At 44.7% G+C, this 17,272-nt stretch overlaps 1 protein-coding gene across 3 annotated transcripts in view; it reads left to right on the top strand.

Annotated features, from left to right (window-relative positions):
- Positions 1–7,232: 7,232 nt before the first annotated feature.
- CMTM8 (CKLF like MARVEL transmembrane domain containing 8) overlaps positions 7,233–17,272 on the top strand; it is a 102,155-nt gene continuing 92,115 nt past the window's right edge. The window contains exon 1 of one of the 3 annotated variants that reach the window (XM_023620801.2): positions 7,233–7,958. In XM_023620801.2, the coding sequence (XP_023476569.1) occupies positions 7,812–7,958 (147 nt within the window). In that variant the 5' untranslated portion in view covers positions 7,233–7,811. The remainder of the gene's footprint in view (positions 7,959–17,272) is intronic. The other 2 variants (XM_023620796.2, XM_023620795.2) reach the window with 2 other exon arrangements.

Genomic DNA, 17,272 nt, shown 5'->3' with positions numbered 1-17,272 from the left:
TCTCTCTCCCATCCTCTTGATGACACAGACATTAAGGGGACAGCGTCTTACTGAGCGGTGTAGTGCGGTAGTGCATGCCACATTGTAGGTATTAGATAAATGTTTCTTGAGTCAATGAACGCAGCTAAGATCTTTGCAGAGTCCCTTTTTCTCATTGAGATCAAGACCTCTAAGAAGACTTTTTAAAAATCAATGACTTAATAGGATTATTTAAAGAGTTAAGGCAGTACTTGACAAAATATAGGCCGATAATAAATTAGATACTATTTAGTTGTTATTATTGTTATTACATCTCCCAAGAACCACCCCCCCTTTTTTTTTTGGTGAGGAAGATTCACCCTAAGATAACAGCTGTTGCCAATCTTCCTCTTTTTGTATGTGAGCCACCAACACAGTGATGAGTGGTATAGCTCTGTGCCTGGGAACGAACCTAGGCTGCTGAAGCAGATTGCACTGAACTTAAATTAACCACTCGTCCACAAGGGCTGGCCTCCCCCCACTTCTAAATGAGCTAATTCTTAACATCCCTCTATTTTTTTCCCTATCTTACCCCTCCTTTGGCTTCAGAAAATCCTCTTCTTCCCTTGGCACCATTCCATTTATTTCACATTTCACTCACCACTCTCCTATTTCCTCCAGCTACTCTGCTCTTAGAGTCACGCTCTCTACCTAAACTGTGTCCTCCCAGGCCTCTAGAGGGCCTCCAAGGGGAGCCAGGAGTCTGAGGGGGCTGGGGAGGGAGAAGAGGGCCTTCTCCCTTTGCCTGAATCAGAGGAGGCCCACTGATGGTTCTCAGATATGTTTTGCTCAGTTCACACAGGTGGCACATATGGTGTTTTAAAATAATGGACATTAGTTGCCAATATTTAAAAATCAGGATTTCTAGCAATACTAGGCCCAAATTCTTACATGGCAACAATCAGGTGGAGCAGAGACTCAGCTGGCCCCTTTAGAGCATCAGTGCTCTTGCTCGTCCCAGACCTTACCACTCCCTATTACCTCTGAAGGGGAGCAGATTTTGCAACCTCAAAATATGTCTCTGGCATATGGATTATTTTGAGCTAAAGGCAATCAAAACCCACCAGATTCAGGAAAAGTTCTTTACCTTCCCCCCAACTGCCTAAATTTACATTGGAAAGGGGGCCTGTACCAGAAAGATACCTATTACCAGAGATATCTTTTTACCTGAGAAACTTACCTGCATAAAAGGCAACATCTGTTTTCCAAAGATCTCCTCTGCCTTCCTGTGAATGGTCTTCTTTCCCTTTATATCCGCAGATCCCTACCCCTTTCCTTAGCTCAGGATGTTATATAAGCCTCAATTACCTGGTTGTCCTTTGAATCTTTGTATCTTTGTGGGGCTCCCGTACATATGTAACTAAATTCGTTTTTCTCCTGTTAATCTGTCTTGTATCAATTTAATGATTAGACCAGCCAAAGAACCTAGAAGGGCAGAAGAGAACATTTTTCTGCCCCTACATCTTCTCAACTGAGATCAAAGGTTGGGGGCTGATTTCATTGCCTTCCCAGATTCCTGAACATTGCTTTAAGGTAGGAGGAAAGTGAAATATTTCTAGTGACCGTATCTCAAACTAAAGCAGAAGGATGAAAGTGATGTCAAACCTCTTAATCTGAAATTTATGTGCCTGATGTGCAGTAAACCAATCACTGAGCCACGTGCTTGGAGATGGAGAAAGGTTTTATTCAAATTGGCCAAAACGAGAAGGTGGGAGGATGGGTTCTCTCAAATCCCTCTTAACAAGAGAACCAAGGTGGGTGGGGGGGTTTATAGAGCTAAGGGGTTTGGATGGAAGAGTTAATCTTTCACCCCAGAGAAGCCCTTGGGCAATCTGATTCTGGGCGTCAACAGCAGCTGAGGGCTGGTCATCCCATGATTGCAACCTGCCCAAAGGTATTATCTTTCTTCTGCAAAACAAGCTCACAAATCCTCAAGACTGGGTCACCCCTCAGGTTAAACAAGAAAACAACAAATTGACAAGATGTATCATTTAAAAATGCTAATATTTAAGTTAACCAAATTATATTTGGCAGACGCCTCTCAAAAGTTATGACTTCCACCTCCTTCCAAAAGTTATGACTTCCACCTCCTTCCAAAAGTTGGCCTCTTGAGTAATAAGGTAAATTCTGGCATCTATGTCTGTGTTGGGAACAAGGTCACAAGTCAGTCATGTTCTTATTGAAGATCTGTAGTAACCCTCAGGTACCTGGCTTCAAGCCTAAGTGTGTCTGGTTCAGAAGAGCACAATTCAAGAAGCCATTCTGAAACGAATCTGGCCTTATTTACTTCCTTGTTTTAACCTCGTCTGCCTAACCCCAGAGGATTTAAGACCTCTGGTCAAATTGATAGAGCCTCTTGGAACCCAAACAAACCCCAGACCCAGAGGTTCAGTGGCAAATGGATTTGGGCCCCATGTCTGCCTGTTTTTAAATTGAAGACAGGACTAGTCCGTCTGGTAGCTTTCGGGACTGGAGTGGAAAGAACATTCTTACTTCTCAGTCAAGCTCCCACTTTCTCTACAAGGCGAACATGGATAACAAGAGGAAGGGAGTCAGGACACTCTGGGCTTGATAAACCACAAAATCAAATGTGTTTGGAGAATGTGAACTATAATTGGAATTAGAGAACTCTATTTTTAATCAACCGTAAATTATTTTTTATTTTTGTAACTTTTCTTTTTGAAATAATTTCAAACTAACAAAAAAGTTGCAAAAAATAATAAAGATTTCCTGTTAACTTTCACTCAGATTTCCCAAATGTTAACATTTTACATAACAAGAGTACAAGAACCGAAATCATGGAATTAACAATGCTGTTATCTAATCTACAAAATGTATTCAGATTTCAACAATTGTCTCACTAATGACGATCACGGCTGCCCCAGGGAGAGAAGCCCAAGGCGTCCTGCCCTACATACCGATCTATATCATCCTCTGGGAGGCATAGGATGTCCTGACCTGATCCGACCTGATTTGTATCCAAAGTTATAGGACCACCCGATAACCAGATGCCACCTGCACTGATACCATTTTAACTACTTTTTTACATGATCCTTCCTTTGTCTCGTAAAGAAATAACTCACATACCCATGCCTTATAAATTGAGCTCTACCCTCAACCCATTGCAGCTCGTACTGCCCATGGGTCGTACTGCCCATGGGTCCTGTCCCCATGCTTGCAGCTCTTCACTGTCCATGGGTCCTGTCCCCATGCTATTCTCTGAATAAAAGAGAACTACCACCAGACCTTGAGAGTTCAAGAAATCTTTCTTTTGACTCCTCGGCTTGCCGAGCCCACATCACTAATATTAATTTTCTGGCCCAGGATCCAATCTAGGATTTTACACTGCATTTATGTTTTTGTTTTAATTTTTTTTTTTTTTTTTTGAGGAAGATTAGCTCTGAGCCAACATCTGCCACCAATTCTCCTCTTTTTGCTGAGGAAGACTGGCTCTGAGTTAACATCTGGGCTCATCTTCCTCTACTTTTTATGTGGGACGCCTGCCACAGCATGGCTTGACAAGTGGTGCATAGGTCTGCATCTGGGATCTGAACCCGCGAACCCCAGGCCACTGAAGTAGAACGTGCGAATTTGCTGCGCCACTGGGTGGGCCGCAAACACTGCATTTACCTGTCAGGTCTCCTTAGTCTCTTTTAGCGTGGAACAGTTCCTCAGTGTTTCTTTGTCTTTCATGACCTTGACTCTTAATAAAATGTCCCTCAGTTTTGGCCTGTCTGTTCTTTCCTCATGATTAAATTCAGGTTATGCATTTTGGTAAGAATACCACAGAAGTGAGGCTGTATCCTTCTCAGTGCATCATATCAGGAGGTGCGTGCTGTCTGGTGATGTTGACTTGGATGCCTGGCCGTATCTCACAGGTTTCTCCACTGCAGTTACTTGTGAATTGCAAAGGGAAAAGAGTATCTTCTGGGGAGATACTTTGAGATGACTTAAACATCCTTTTTCTCATCATACTTTCACCCACTAATTCTAACATCCACTGATGATTCTTGCCTGAAACAATCATAATTAATTTTAAACTAGAATAATAATGAAGAGGAACATGTGACAGGTGAGTCTATGAAAAGTACTTTATAAACAAGAATGTTCCTTGGTCCTGTCTCAGATAGCAGGTGGAAGTCACAAGCTGTCCGCTTATTTCACTGAATTATTGATGAGCCCTGGGCCCCGAGTGAATGGCCTGGGCTCCATGGACCCTGGAGAGTGCTGTGTCTCATAACCTGCTTGTGGGTAATATGGCCTTATGAAAACCTTATTTCAGACTCTGTATAAACCCTCAACCCTACACCCCACGCATCTCCCTCCTTCCATGCAAACAGATCTCCTTAGATTCCTCTGTGTCAATCTGCATGTGGCCTGCTCATTCCGGCAGTTACAGTGTCACTTGGGCTTTTCCTGTAGGCTGGGGTGATGTTCAGTTCCTGAAGCCTGCCTACCTTCTCCTCCATTTTTACAAATTATATACTTCCCATGAGTCTCAGCTCAAAGCTCTGTTCTGCATGAGGTTTTTTATGGGAGGTCAGGGCCTACCTTTTCTTCCTTTGATATTTTTATGCACTTAAGAATAAAGTTTGGAGGACCGGCCCGGTGGCGCAGTGGTTAAGTGCGCATGGTCCAATTCGGCGGCCAGGGGTTCACCGGTTCAGATCCCGGGTGCAGGCTTGGCACTGCTTGGCACACCATGCTATGGTAGACGTCCCACATATAAAGTAGAGGAAGATGGGCATGGATGTTAGCTCAGGGCCAGTCTTCCCCAGCAAAAAGAGGAGAATTGGCAGCAGATGTTAGCTCCGAGATAATCTTCCTCAAAAAAAAAAAAGATGACCATAATTCTTTTATGCTCCTCCAATCCAGAGGTGGTGTTTCCATCCCCTCTGTTTGAATCTAGGCTGCCATTGTCCCTGGCTTTGACCAACAGAATGTGGCGGAAACGATGCTGTGTAGCTTTCAAGGCTGGGCCTTAAGAGATCTGCAGCTTCAGCATCTCTCCGAACGTTCCCTCTTGGAAGCCAGTCACCACGTAGAAGTCCAACTACCCTGAGCCCACGATGCTGTGAGGAAGCCTAAGCTTCACAGAGAGACAGGGGTTAGGAAGAGGAGCACTGAGAGGCCAGAAAGTGAGTGAAGCCTTTTTGGACTTTCTAGGCCTGGCCAGCCACCAGCTGAAAGAAGCTGAGTGAATGACCCTAACCAACAGCACCTGGAGCAGAACCTGACAGCTGCGCCCTGCCCAAATCCCCCACCCACAGAGCACGAGCAAATAAGATGGTTGTTATTGTAAACCACTAATGTTTGGGAAGCATTTATTACATTGCAGTAGATAACCCAAACATACACTTACGTCATTCATATATTTTCACTGCAGAAAATTAGTGTATTTGATTAAAGTGCCACTCCAGACTTCATGGTGTTATGTAGTATATGGTATACATACATTTTACTTTTTTTTTTTTAAGTCTGATTTTTTTTTAATACATCAGGTTTCTTTTTTTGAGGAAGATTAGCCCTGAGCTAACATCTGCCACCAATTCCCCCCTTTTTGCTGAGGAAGACTGGCCCTGAGCCAACATCTGTGCCTGTCTTCCTCTACTTTACATGTGGGACGCCTACCACAGCATGGTGTGCCAAGCGGTGCCATGTCTGCACCCGGGATCCGAACTGGTAACCCCAGGCCGCTGAAGCAGAACATGCGCACTTAAACGCTGTGCCGCCCTGCCGGCCCCACGTTTTACCTTTCTAAACTAAAAGAAAAAATCTGAATTTTGGAATCCTTCTGGCCCCAAGGGTTTTTTTGAGAAAGAACGGTCCTTTGTATTACAGAAATAGAGTTGTTTAGACTTCCTTCCTGTCTTCCTGAATTCACTAAATGTCATGCATGATGCCATAAGACGACTCTTGCAGCCGTTTCGTGTGTGCATCTCTTATTTCCCCTGTTCCTCTAAACCAGTAGCTCTCAAACTTCAGCGTGTATCAGTCTCTTGGACAGCTTGTTCAGACACAGCTTCCTGGGCGCTGCCCTCAGAGTCTCTGATTCAGTGGGTCTGGGGTGGGGCTTGAAAACTTTGCATGTGGTCCCGGGAGATGCTGATGCTGCTGGTCCGGGGACCACACTTTGAGAAACACTGCTTTGGGGGAAAGTGCTAGATTTTAATTTTTGGTGTATTTACCCACCAGCCCAAGGCACTTAGCAAATGCTCATGGATGGGATTTTTCCAAATCTTCATCTTTGTAATGCTTTTGAAGCCTTAACTTTTATTCCCTGAGGTCCTCTGGGCTAGGCCCTAGACTTAAAAAACCGAATTCCTTGTTTAGTTTTATTAGATTGTAGTTTTTGCTTTTTTTCTCAGCTCATCTGATAGGACGTTGTGGATAAAATGTCCTTTCTGACCTTTCTTTTAACCTCTCTTGAAGCAGATCAGAGGGAATGCCTTTGCTATGACCCCAAAGCAACCCTCTATTTGTGACTAAGGATTATTTCCTTTCCTTTTGGTGGTTTCCAAATAAAACGTTTCTTGCCATCCTTTCACAAAACGGAAGAAAGATGCTCTTTTTGGTGAGAGGTCCAACTCCCAAAGCCTACATTTTACAGATGGCACCGAGGCCCAGAGAGGTGGAGGCCCTTGCTCACGGTCACACAGCTGAGAAATCCAAGCGCAGGTGTTGGAGCGCAGATCTAACCTGACCCTCTCACAAGCTGCCTCACTAAACGGGGCTCCCTTACCCTCTCCCCTATCCCAGGAAAGCACAGCCCGGTTGTCATAAACTTCATTTTGCACAACCCACATCTTTCAAGCTTTTTCTTCCAAACATATCCTTCCAAGGGTGACGGGGTGGTCACACAGATTCACCTTGACCAGGGACCCCAAATATCTCCCCGCTCCATCTCTGGGCCAGGCGCCGTCACCTAGGCTCCACGATCCCCGCGATAGAGCCTCTAAAAGCGCCTGGCTCTCAAAGCCAGCGATTAAGTCGGTTCCTCAAACTGTTCCCGAAGGAGGGGCAGGAAATCAGGCCGCGCTTTGGTGGCGGCCGCCGCGGGAGGGGAGAGGCTCCCGGCCGGCCCGGCGGCCTCACGTGGATCTCGGGTCTAAGGTCCGGCCGGGTCATCATTCCCGCCGCTCTTCCTCCCCTTCGTGTCCCCACCCCACCCCTGCCTCGGCCGTCGCTCAGCGAGCTCGTTCCTGGGGCAGCGGAGCCCCGAGGGCCTCGGCTTCCAGAAGGGCCGCCAGGTGGAAGGAGCCAGGTCAGCGGTGGCCGCCCGCCCGGCGGAGCCGGAGCCTGCGAGGCCAGGGCCGCCGGGGTGCGGCCGGCGCCCGGCCCCCGCGCCCTCTCCTCCGCGCCGCCCGCCGGGCTGCCCGCCCCGCGAGCCTGGGCGCGACCCGGCGCCCCCTCGGCCGCACGGCGCCCGGCAGCAGGTGAAGTGGCTGCCGGCCCGCGGAGCCTCCGGGGCGGTCCCTGTCGCGCCCGCCCCTCTCCACGCCCCCAGCCCTCCTCCCGGCCTCCGCCGCAGTCCCCGGCCGCCGGCGGCCTGCCCGCGTCCCGTCTCCCCCTGCCCGGCGCCCAGCGCAGCCCGCCAGCCCGCGCGCCCAGGAGCGGGGCCACCGCGCACCCACGGGACACGCGCCGCAGCGGGACCGGCCCCCTCGCGCCCCCGGCCCCGCGCCGGCCGCGCTCCCCTCCCCCCGCCGGTGTCACCGGGCCCAGGGCGGCGCGTCCAGCCCCGGGCGCGCTGGGGGTCCCCGCGGAGGGGCCGGCCCAGCCAAGGCGCGACGATGGAGGAGCCGCAGCGCGCCCGCTCGCACACCGTCACCACCACCGCCAGCTCCTTCGCCGAGAACTTCTCCACCAGCAGCAGCAGCTTCGCCTACGACCGGGAGTTCCTCCGCACCCTGCCCGGGCTCCTCATCGTGGCCGAGATCGTGAGTCCGGGGGCGGGGGGGCGGGGTGCCGGGGGCGCCCCTGAACACGCGCCCGGGCTGCTCGGCTCGGAGCCCGCTCACATCCTCACGCGGGCGGCGAAGGAACCCTTTTTGCTCAGCCTCGCCTTCATCCCAAAGGGCAGCACTCAGAGACCACTTCATTAAACGAGGTCCCGTCACCCTGGGCTCTCATGGAGAAGAGGATTGGGACCCTCAGGATGTATGCTGGGGGAAGAAACCCAACTTGCTGGGCCCTCTCTGTGGTCGTGCTAGCCTGGGAGCAGCACGCTTGGTGGGCATTGAGTGTGTAATGAGTGTCAGGGACACCTGGTGCCTCTCCTACCTGATCTCCATGTGGATGGCCTCCTCCCTAAAAGCAAAGCTTTCCAAAGATCCGGAGAGAGGAGAGGACTTCTTTTTCCTAATTATCTCTCTGGTAGTAAAATTAAGGTGAATCAGGAAACGTTTACTGAGTAAAATCTGAGGGCGTCAACCTCTTTGAGGACTAAAGGGTCTCCTGCCTGGTGCTGTACACATCCTGGTTTAGGCTCAGAACATTCCTGGGGAGGAGGCTGGGCATGTGCGTTCTCCACTCCGTAGGGTGACCTGAAGGCTGAGAGGTCAAGTGAGCTCCCCTGACGTCCCAGCCGGTTCTTCTTGGCTCAGGAAGGAGGGTAGCCCTTTTGACAGGTAGTGGTGGCCACTGTTAATTGAGTCTTCACTGTGTGCCAGGGTCTCGTGAGGTCCTTTAGATACTTTCCTGCTCTCATGTACTGTACAACAACCCTACCCCGTGAAGGTAGCTTCAATTACCATCCCCATTTTACATGTGAAGAAACTGAGTTGTGGAGAGGGGAAGTCAGTCACACCTGGGATTCAAACCCAGGCCTGCCACTCTCTGGGACCCTGCTGTTAGCTGCCAAGGGGCATCCCTTCCCACTGTCTAACCAGTACTCCTTCTGCCATACCTCACATACTTTTGTTTAAACATCTGGGGAATTGAAATCTAGCCTATATGGGGGTAGAGAATGGGAGCCATGGTGATGCAAGAAATGACCGAAGACTCAGGAGAGTTCCTCTGAGAAAGCTTCGGTAAGAGCTGGGGCCATCAATAGCTTACTTGTCCTCCAGAGTCTCAGACCCCATCTGAGACCTCCTGGGTCCACCCCAGGTGGTTCTCGTGCGCGTGAAGTTTGAGAAAAGTTGGCTTTGCCCAACCCCCAGCTGGTTCCCTCAGCTGATATCGAGGACTTGAGGAGACCCAATAAAAAGCTAAGGTACTGAAATCACCTTGCAGGGCCTGGCTTATAGGAATTCAACAAATATTTGCTGTGTGAATGAAGGAGCTGGCAGGCTCCTCTGCTCCAGCAGAGCAAATGGAAGCAAAAATGACCGGGATGGGGCTTCTACCCTGGGGTGGATTTGGACCAGGCATAAAAGAAAATGCCTCTTGTTTTCTGATTTATGATCAGTATGCTCTGTTCCACACTTGTTCAGAAAATAGAAAAGCGAAGGAAAAAACGTAAATGGCCCACAGTCCCATCACTAGAAATAAACACTGTTGATATATTAGCATGTATCCTTTTAGACTTTAATAATGTTTTTGAAAAAAATGGAAAAATATGTAAGAAAAATTACTGTTATTACTACTAGAGGTGAGTGTTTATTTTTGGCAGAGCTGTATATGCACATGTTTCAAAGAGCCAAATAGTCCTAGAGGCAGAAATCGAAGTTTTCCCCACCACCTCCATACCTAGAGGTACCCACATTTAAATCTCTTCGAGCTCTAAATTACTGTTTATAATGCTGTTTCTTGGTTCCCCCCCCCCCCCCCCCCCCCGTTGTAGGCGTTTTCCACTGGCTTCCCTCTCTGAAAGATGAGGCTTGACCAAGCTGTACGTATACCCCTCCCCCAGTATACATATACCCTTCCCGTCTCCCACTATATTTTGGGTTAGATCAATAACCAGTATGGACTTTAGGACACTGTCAACACTGTTCACAGCTGAGCCGCCGAGCGTCCGTGAGCGCTTTTCCTTTCTTGCCCGATTTCTTGTTTTCCCTGAAGTTAGTAATTCTCTTTTTCCATTTCTTAGTTCTTCAGATATTTAGTCACTAATTTTACCTTAGTTGTCTAAATCTCCTCTCAGGAAAACTGAGAGACATCAGGTATTCTATCACAGTCATCCTCATAATCAACCCTCACTGGGAGCCTCTGACCTGCTCCCACCTGACCTGTTCACCGGGGCTCGGCCAAGGGCCTGGAGTCTCCCTCACTGTACCCCTGGAGGTTCTCTTCCCCTCTTCCTGGGTTGGATCCCCTGCTTCCCATGACCGCTGTCTTCCTCTGTCTTGACTTCCTCCCACTGAGGGGACACAGCCTCTAGTAGTTTCCTAGGAAAGGATGCGTGTGTAAATTGAGGTTAGCATCTTTCAATATGTCTTGGTTTGACTGTTACGCATACTTAATAGTTTGGGTAAAGAATGCTAGATTGGAAATTGCTTTCCTTCAGAACTTTTAAAGCATTCCTCTATTGTCTTCTAGCTATTCTGATTCTTTTTTTTTTTTTTTTTAATATTCTATTTCTTGATCCTTTGTTTTTTCTTCTGGAAGCCTATAGACTCTTCTTTCTCCCCAGAGATCTATAATATGAGAATAATGTGCCTTCATGTGAGTCCATTTTCTCTCACTATCCTGGGGATCTGATGTGTGTTCTCAATCAGGAAAACTTAGATATCTTTAAGGAGATTTTTAAAATTTTGATTTTTATCTTTGCATTCTCATTTTTTTCTGAAAATCCTTTTATATATATTTTTTCTATGCATATATCTTCTTATATTTTTTTTCATGGATTTGTGACTTGCTGTGTTCACTTGTGATACCATGAGCATTTTTCAGGGTCTCTGATCTCTCCCATCATTACAGTTTTCCATCATAAGGAAGTATCATTTTGACTTCCTCAGTTTTCTGTTTTAAAACTAGCACGTTTCTAGGTTTTATAAGTATAGTTGGTGCTGTAGCAATCTTCCTTCTTTGTCCCTTTTTCCACAATTGTCTAGTGATTTTCTTGAGGGAAAATTCCATAAAGTAGAATTGTTGTATCAAAGGATACACAAATTTAAGGGTTTTGTTACATATTCTGAAGTTATCTTTCCCTAAGGTTCTACTGGTTTAGACTGTCATCAGTAGTGCCAGCCTATTAAACTAAGAATACTTTTTGAAATTAGAAGAACTCTTAAAGTTAAAAATGTTAAAGATCACCTTAAGTGATATACTATGTTTTAGTGATTCTAAGATGCTATTTTGTTCATGTTTTAATATCTGAATCAGAATGCTGCTTACATGGATAGTTTCTTGGACGTCATGAAATACGGGTACCACTGAGTCTTTATCTGGAGGGGGAGGCAGGTTTTAAACTACTGCTGCCTGGATGTTGAAATTAAGATAGGCCCACCCCCAGAAGAATGTTACTTTCTGCCTTGAAAAAACAAAATACCGAGACAAAGAATTACTAAGAACCTGACTTCCTGCTTGAACCAGCGGGGGAAATGAAATAATAGAAAACAAAACACAATGTTTCCCACAGTCCCTTGTCGCTTGCCCTGGCTTTCTCACACTGTGAGTGGTAGTAGCTAAATTGACCAAAACACCCTAGGCTGTGCCAATGTAACATCGTATTGGAACCAAATTGTAGTTGTTTCCTTCCTGTCAAAGTTTTATAACAAGCTAGAAGCAATCCAGTACTTGACCTGTGACTTGTAGGATGCTGTGATCTCATAATGATTATGATACTTGAAGAATAAAAGTGATTTGTCAGAAGCTGAGTTAATTGCACCCTTCCTGTTATTGGTGACTTCAAGATGACTTATGGCATCCGTGTAATAATGTTAGGTCGCCTTTCATTTACGTACTGTCATGAGCAAACTTAGTTGGAGAAGGAAAAAAAAATAGGGTGTACTGAGAGCTGGAATCTAAATTGTTCTATCATGTTGAGTTCTTTTTAAAAAATAGTGAACATAGTTTCCATTTCATGAAAACAATAGCTAGTCTTTGTAGAAAAATTATAAAAATGCGGGTATGAAAAAACTGTGGTGTTAGCCTCCACAGTTGTTCCTAACAGGTGTGGTGCCACCCCTTGTCTGGGAATGGGTATGATTTTTTTTTTTTTTTGAGGAAGATTAGCCCTGAGCTAACATCTGCTGCCAATCCTCCTCTTTTTGCTGAGGAAGACTGGCCCTGAGCTAACATCTGTGCCCATCTTCCTCTACTTTATACGTGGGACGCCTGCCACAGCACGGCTTGCCAAGCGGTGCACCCAAATCTGAACTGGCGAACCCTGGGCCACTGAAGTGGAAAGTGCGAACTTAACCGCTGTACCACTGGGCCGGCCTAATTTTTTTTTTAAGTTTTGATTATTGTAATGCCTGAGGTTTCTACTGATGTTTAGTGCCCTGGGAGCCAGGAATGCATGGGACAGTCCCCGATCATGAAGAATTGCTTCACCAATTTCCAACAGCACCACTGTTGAGGAACTCTGAGTGAAGCACTATTTACCTCGGAGTAAACTATTTCAGAATTCCTTGAGTGGTTATATATTATTTATCCGTAGTTTTTGAACGATGCAGTCACTTGTAAACTACTATTTTTTTTTTTTTTTTTTTTTATTACTGCTGTGACCATCTGTGCTGGATGTCTTCCATTTGTCCTTCAGATGCACTCTCCACCCTTCTCCACCCTGAAGGCTGACTTGCATGAATGGTCCCAAGGGCTCCCCTCTGATGTCCCACTGGATTCATCCAAAGCTGGCACCAGCAGGAGGCTGTAGGGTGAGAGGAGAGTAGGTTCTGGGTACTCATTCCCCGGGATTCCTCCCTGCTGGGTCTCAGCAGGTTGGCGATGTCCCTCCATGGAAGGCAGGCTGTCTGGCAGCTGTCTCCACACAGCTGTTTTCCCTGGCTCTGGTAGCTGTTCACTCCCCCCTGCTTACTGCTGCCAGGTACTGCGCTGTCACTTGTGGTTTTCCTCCACTCTGCTTATAAGTAAGACCTTTGTTAAACTCGACTTTGATTAACCAATCTGAATGTGCCTAGTTTCCTGCTGAGACCTGAGAAATGACCTTTCCTCATCAATGATTAATTTCTTAGGATATTCTTAATGGCCACATAGTATTCCATAAATAGCCAAGCGCCTACTGTTCAATGTGTATTTCTTTCTTTCTTTTTTTTTTTTTTTTTAACAATGTTGTGACAAACATCTTTTAAGCTAAATCTTTCTGGATGTTCTTGAATGTTCTCTAAGGATGAACATGTAGAATTGAATTGAAAGGGTATGTGAATCTTCTTTAAAGTGAAGTTTATTGTGGCATACAGTAAAATTTACCCTTTTTAGTGTAGAGTTCTGAGTCTTGGCATATGCATTTTTAAAAAGCAGCTTTATTGAAATATCATTTGAATCATAAAATAGAACTTTTTTAAAGTGTACAATTCAGGGATCGTTAAGATCTTCACAGACTTGTACAACTATCACCACTATCTAATTCTAGGACATTTTCATCACCTCAAAAAGAAACCCCACGCTTATTAGTTGCCACTCCCCATTCTCCCCTTCCCTCAGCCCTTGGTTAACCATTGATCTGCTTTCTATGTGTGTTGATTTTTCTGTTCTGGACTTTCATATAAATGGAATCCTGCACTATGCGGCCCTTTCTCTCTGGCTTCTTTCACGGAGCATAATGTTTTCGAGGATCGTCCATGCTCTAGTATGTCTCAGTACGTCATTCCTTATATTGCCAAATAATATTCCATTGTATTATGTATATCACATTCTGTTTATTCATTCATCAGTTCATGGACCTTTGGGTGGTTTCCATATTTTGACTAGTATTATGAATATTGCTGCTCTGAACCTTCCTGTGCAAATTTTAGCGTGGATGTACGTTTTCAGTTCTTTTGGGCATTTACCTAGGAATGGAATGACTGGGTCATGTGATAACTCTCTGTTGAATATTTTGAGGCACCGCTAGACAGTTTCCAGTGGCTGTACTGCTTTAGAATTTTACCAGCAATATGAGGGTTCCAGTTTCTCCACATCTTTGCCAGAACTTATTGTTTTCTGTCATTTTGATTCTAGCCATCCTACAGGGTGTGAAGTGGTATCGCATGTGGTTTTGGTTTATATTTACATAATGACTAATGATATTGAGCAACTCTTCATGTGCTCGTTGGTCATTTGTATATCTTCTCTGGAGAATTGTTTATTCAAAATCTTTGCCATTTCAAAAGTGACATTATTTTAATGTGGAGTTGTAAGAGTTCTTTACATATTCTGGATATAAGTCTCTTACCAGATACATGATTTGCAAATATTTTCCTTCCATCCTATGGATTGTCTTTTCACTTTTCTCTTTTTTTTTTCAGAGTTTTCTTTTTTTATGCTGGGAAAGATTCACCCTGAGCTGACATCCGTTGCCAACCTTCCTCTTTTTTTTTTTTTCCTCCCCAAAGCCCCAGTATGTAGTTGTATATTCTAGTTGTAAGTCCTTCTAGTTTTCTAGTTCTTCTGTGTGAACCGCCGCCACAACATGGCTTCTAACAGACAAGTGGTGTGGTTCCGCGCCCGGAAATGGAAGCTGTGCCACCGAAGCAGAACGTGCCGAACTGTAACCATTAGGCCATCAAGGCTGGCTCATCTTTTCACTTTTCTTGATGTGCAAAGGTTCTTAATTTGATAAAGTCCACTTTATGTATTTTTTCTTTTATTGCGTGTGCTTTCAATGTTATATCTAAGAAGACTTTACCTAATCCCAGGTCATGAAGATTTACTCCCATGTTTTCTCCTAAAAGTGTATAGTTTTATGTCTTGTATTTAGGTCTCTGATTCATTTTGAGTTAATTTTTGTATGTAAAATGTGAGGTAGGAGTCTAGGTTCATTCTTTTCCATAAGGATGTCTAATTGCCCCAGCATAATTTGTTGAAAAGACTGTTTCTCCCCCATTGGGTTGTCTTGGCACCCTTGTTGAAAACCTAATGACCATAAATGTAAGATGTATTTCTGGATTCTCAGTTCTATTCCATTGGTCTGTATGTCCATCTTTATGCCAGTACCATACTGTATTGATTACTGTAGCTTTGTAGAAAGTTTTGAAATTAGAATTGTGAGTTCTCTAACTTTGTTCTTCCTTTCTCAAGATTGTTTTGTCTATTTTGGCTCCCTTGCATTTCCACATGTATTTTGGTATCAACTTGTCAATTTCAGCAAGAAAAGTCATCTGGGATTTCAATATAGACTATGTTGAATCTGTAGATCAATTTGGGGAATACTGCCATCTTAACAAAATTAAGTTTTCCAGTTCACAAACTTGAGATATCTTTCCATTTATTTAGGTCTTCTCTAACTTCTTTTCTTTTCTTTTGTTTTCCGAGGAAGATTAGCCCTGAGCTAACATCCACTACCAATCCTCCTCTTTTTTTTTTTCCCTGAGGAAGACTGGCCCTGAGCTAACATCCGTGCCCATCTTCCTCTACTTTATATGTGGGATGCCTACCACAGCATGGCTTGCCACACAGTGCCATGTCCAAACCCGGGATCTGAACTGGCGAACCCCAGGCCACTGAAGTGGAATGTGCGCACTTAACTGCTGCGCCATTGGACTGGCCCCTCTAATTTCTTTTAACAATGTTTTATAGTTTTCAGGATACATGGCTTGTATTTCTTTTATTAAATTTATTCCTAAATACTTTTTCTTTTCGATGGTTGTTCATTGCTAGAGCATAGAAATCCAGTTGAGTTCCGTCTCCTTGACATTGTGTTCTACAACTTTGCTGACCTCGTTTATTAGTTCTAATAGTATTTTCATGGTTTGGCATATGTGTTCTTAAAGTTTTTGAGGTTACTGCCAAGTTGTACAGAAACATTTATACCAATTTGCATACCCTCTTGTGGTGTTTCCCTGTGTAACAGCGTTTGTTTCTTCAAATACTCACTAAACTTTCTTTTAATATTTGCCAACTTATTGGGGTAGGAGGTATTCATAATACTAAAACCCAATTTGGCATGGGCACCCACTAGTCAGAACATCAGCTGTAAATAATATTCAGGGGAGCCCTGGACATGTGAAAAAGAGCAAATTATTTTTATTGGCATTTCTGTGATTATTCAAGTTGAACATTTTAAATATCCTAATTAGCCATTTATTTCTTCTTTTGGTAACTACCTGCTTTTTTTCTCTACCCATTTGAAAAATAGGGCTCGCTCTTTCTTTAAAAAATGTTTTAGGGGGCCGGCCAGCGGCCGAGTGGTTGAGTTTTCGTGCTCTGCTTTGACGGCCCAGGGTCTTGCTGGTTCGGGTCCTGGGCGCGGGCATGGCACCGCTCATTGGGCCATGCTGGGGCAGCGTCCCATGTGCCACAACTGGAAGGACCCACAGCTGAAGATCCACAACTGTGTACCAGGGGGCTTTGGGAGAAAAAAGGAAAAATAAAATCTTAAAAAAATATATTTTAAAGATATAAAAGGGACAGAAGACTTTAATGAAAATTACCTCCCAGGAGAGAAATAAGATTGGTTTGGGGAATATGTTTGAATAGGGATGTTTGCTATTTAACTCCTTATCTTTTTATGTGATTTAATTTTTTAATAATGAGACTATATTTAGGCATCAATGTAATTAAGGAAGCTTACAGCAGAGTAATGTGTTCATTGTAAAAATAAATTTCAGATCATTTATATATATTGTGAAAACTGAAGGCCTGACTCCATCCATCATGTAGTCACCTGACCTGATGCACTTGTCACTGGTATTTCTCCCAGACCTTTTTCTGTACATGAGCAAATATGCACGTAGTATAAGACGCACACGGACACAAATGAGTGTATTATATATATTCTACAACTTCTTTTTCATTTAATAATATATTAATATTTCTTCTTTTTTATTGATTTAGTTAATTAATTTTTTTAGCAGGGAAAGATTCACTGTAAGCTAACCATCTGTTGCCAATCTTCCTCCTTTTTATTTCCTTCCCCCAGCCCAAACCCCCAGTACATAGTTGTGTATGGTTGTGAATTCGGGTTCTGCTTTGTGAGCTGCCACCACAACCTGGCTACTGACAGACAAGTCATGTGGTTCCACACCCAGAAACTGAACCCAGGCTGCTGAAACAGAGCGCACAGAACTTTAACGGCTAGGCTATCAGTGTTGGCTCTCTTTTTTGTTGATACTTAAGTTTCCTGTATATTATAGGTATTAATTTTCTCATCTGTCACTTGTTATTAGCATCATTCATACCATTTTTCATCAAAATAAGTTTCTGA

The sequence above is a fragment of the Equus caballus genome, chromosome 16 (assembly GCF_041296265.1).
Source record: "Equus caballus isolate H_3958 breed thoroughbred chromosome 16, TB-T2T, whole genome shotgun sequence".
Lineage (NCBI taxonomy): Eukaryota > Metazoa > Chordata > Mammalia > Perissodactyla > Equidae > Equus > Equus caballus.
The sequence above is the reverse complement of the archived record's forward strand: the minus strand, read 5'-3'. Positions and strand labels throughout refer to the sequence as shown.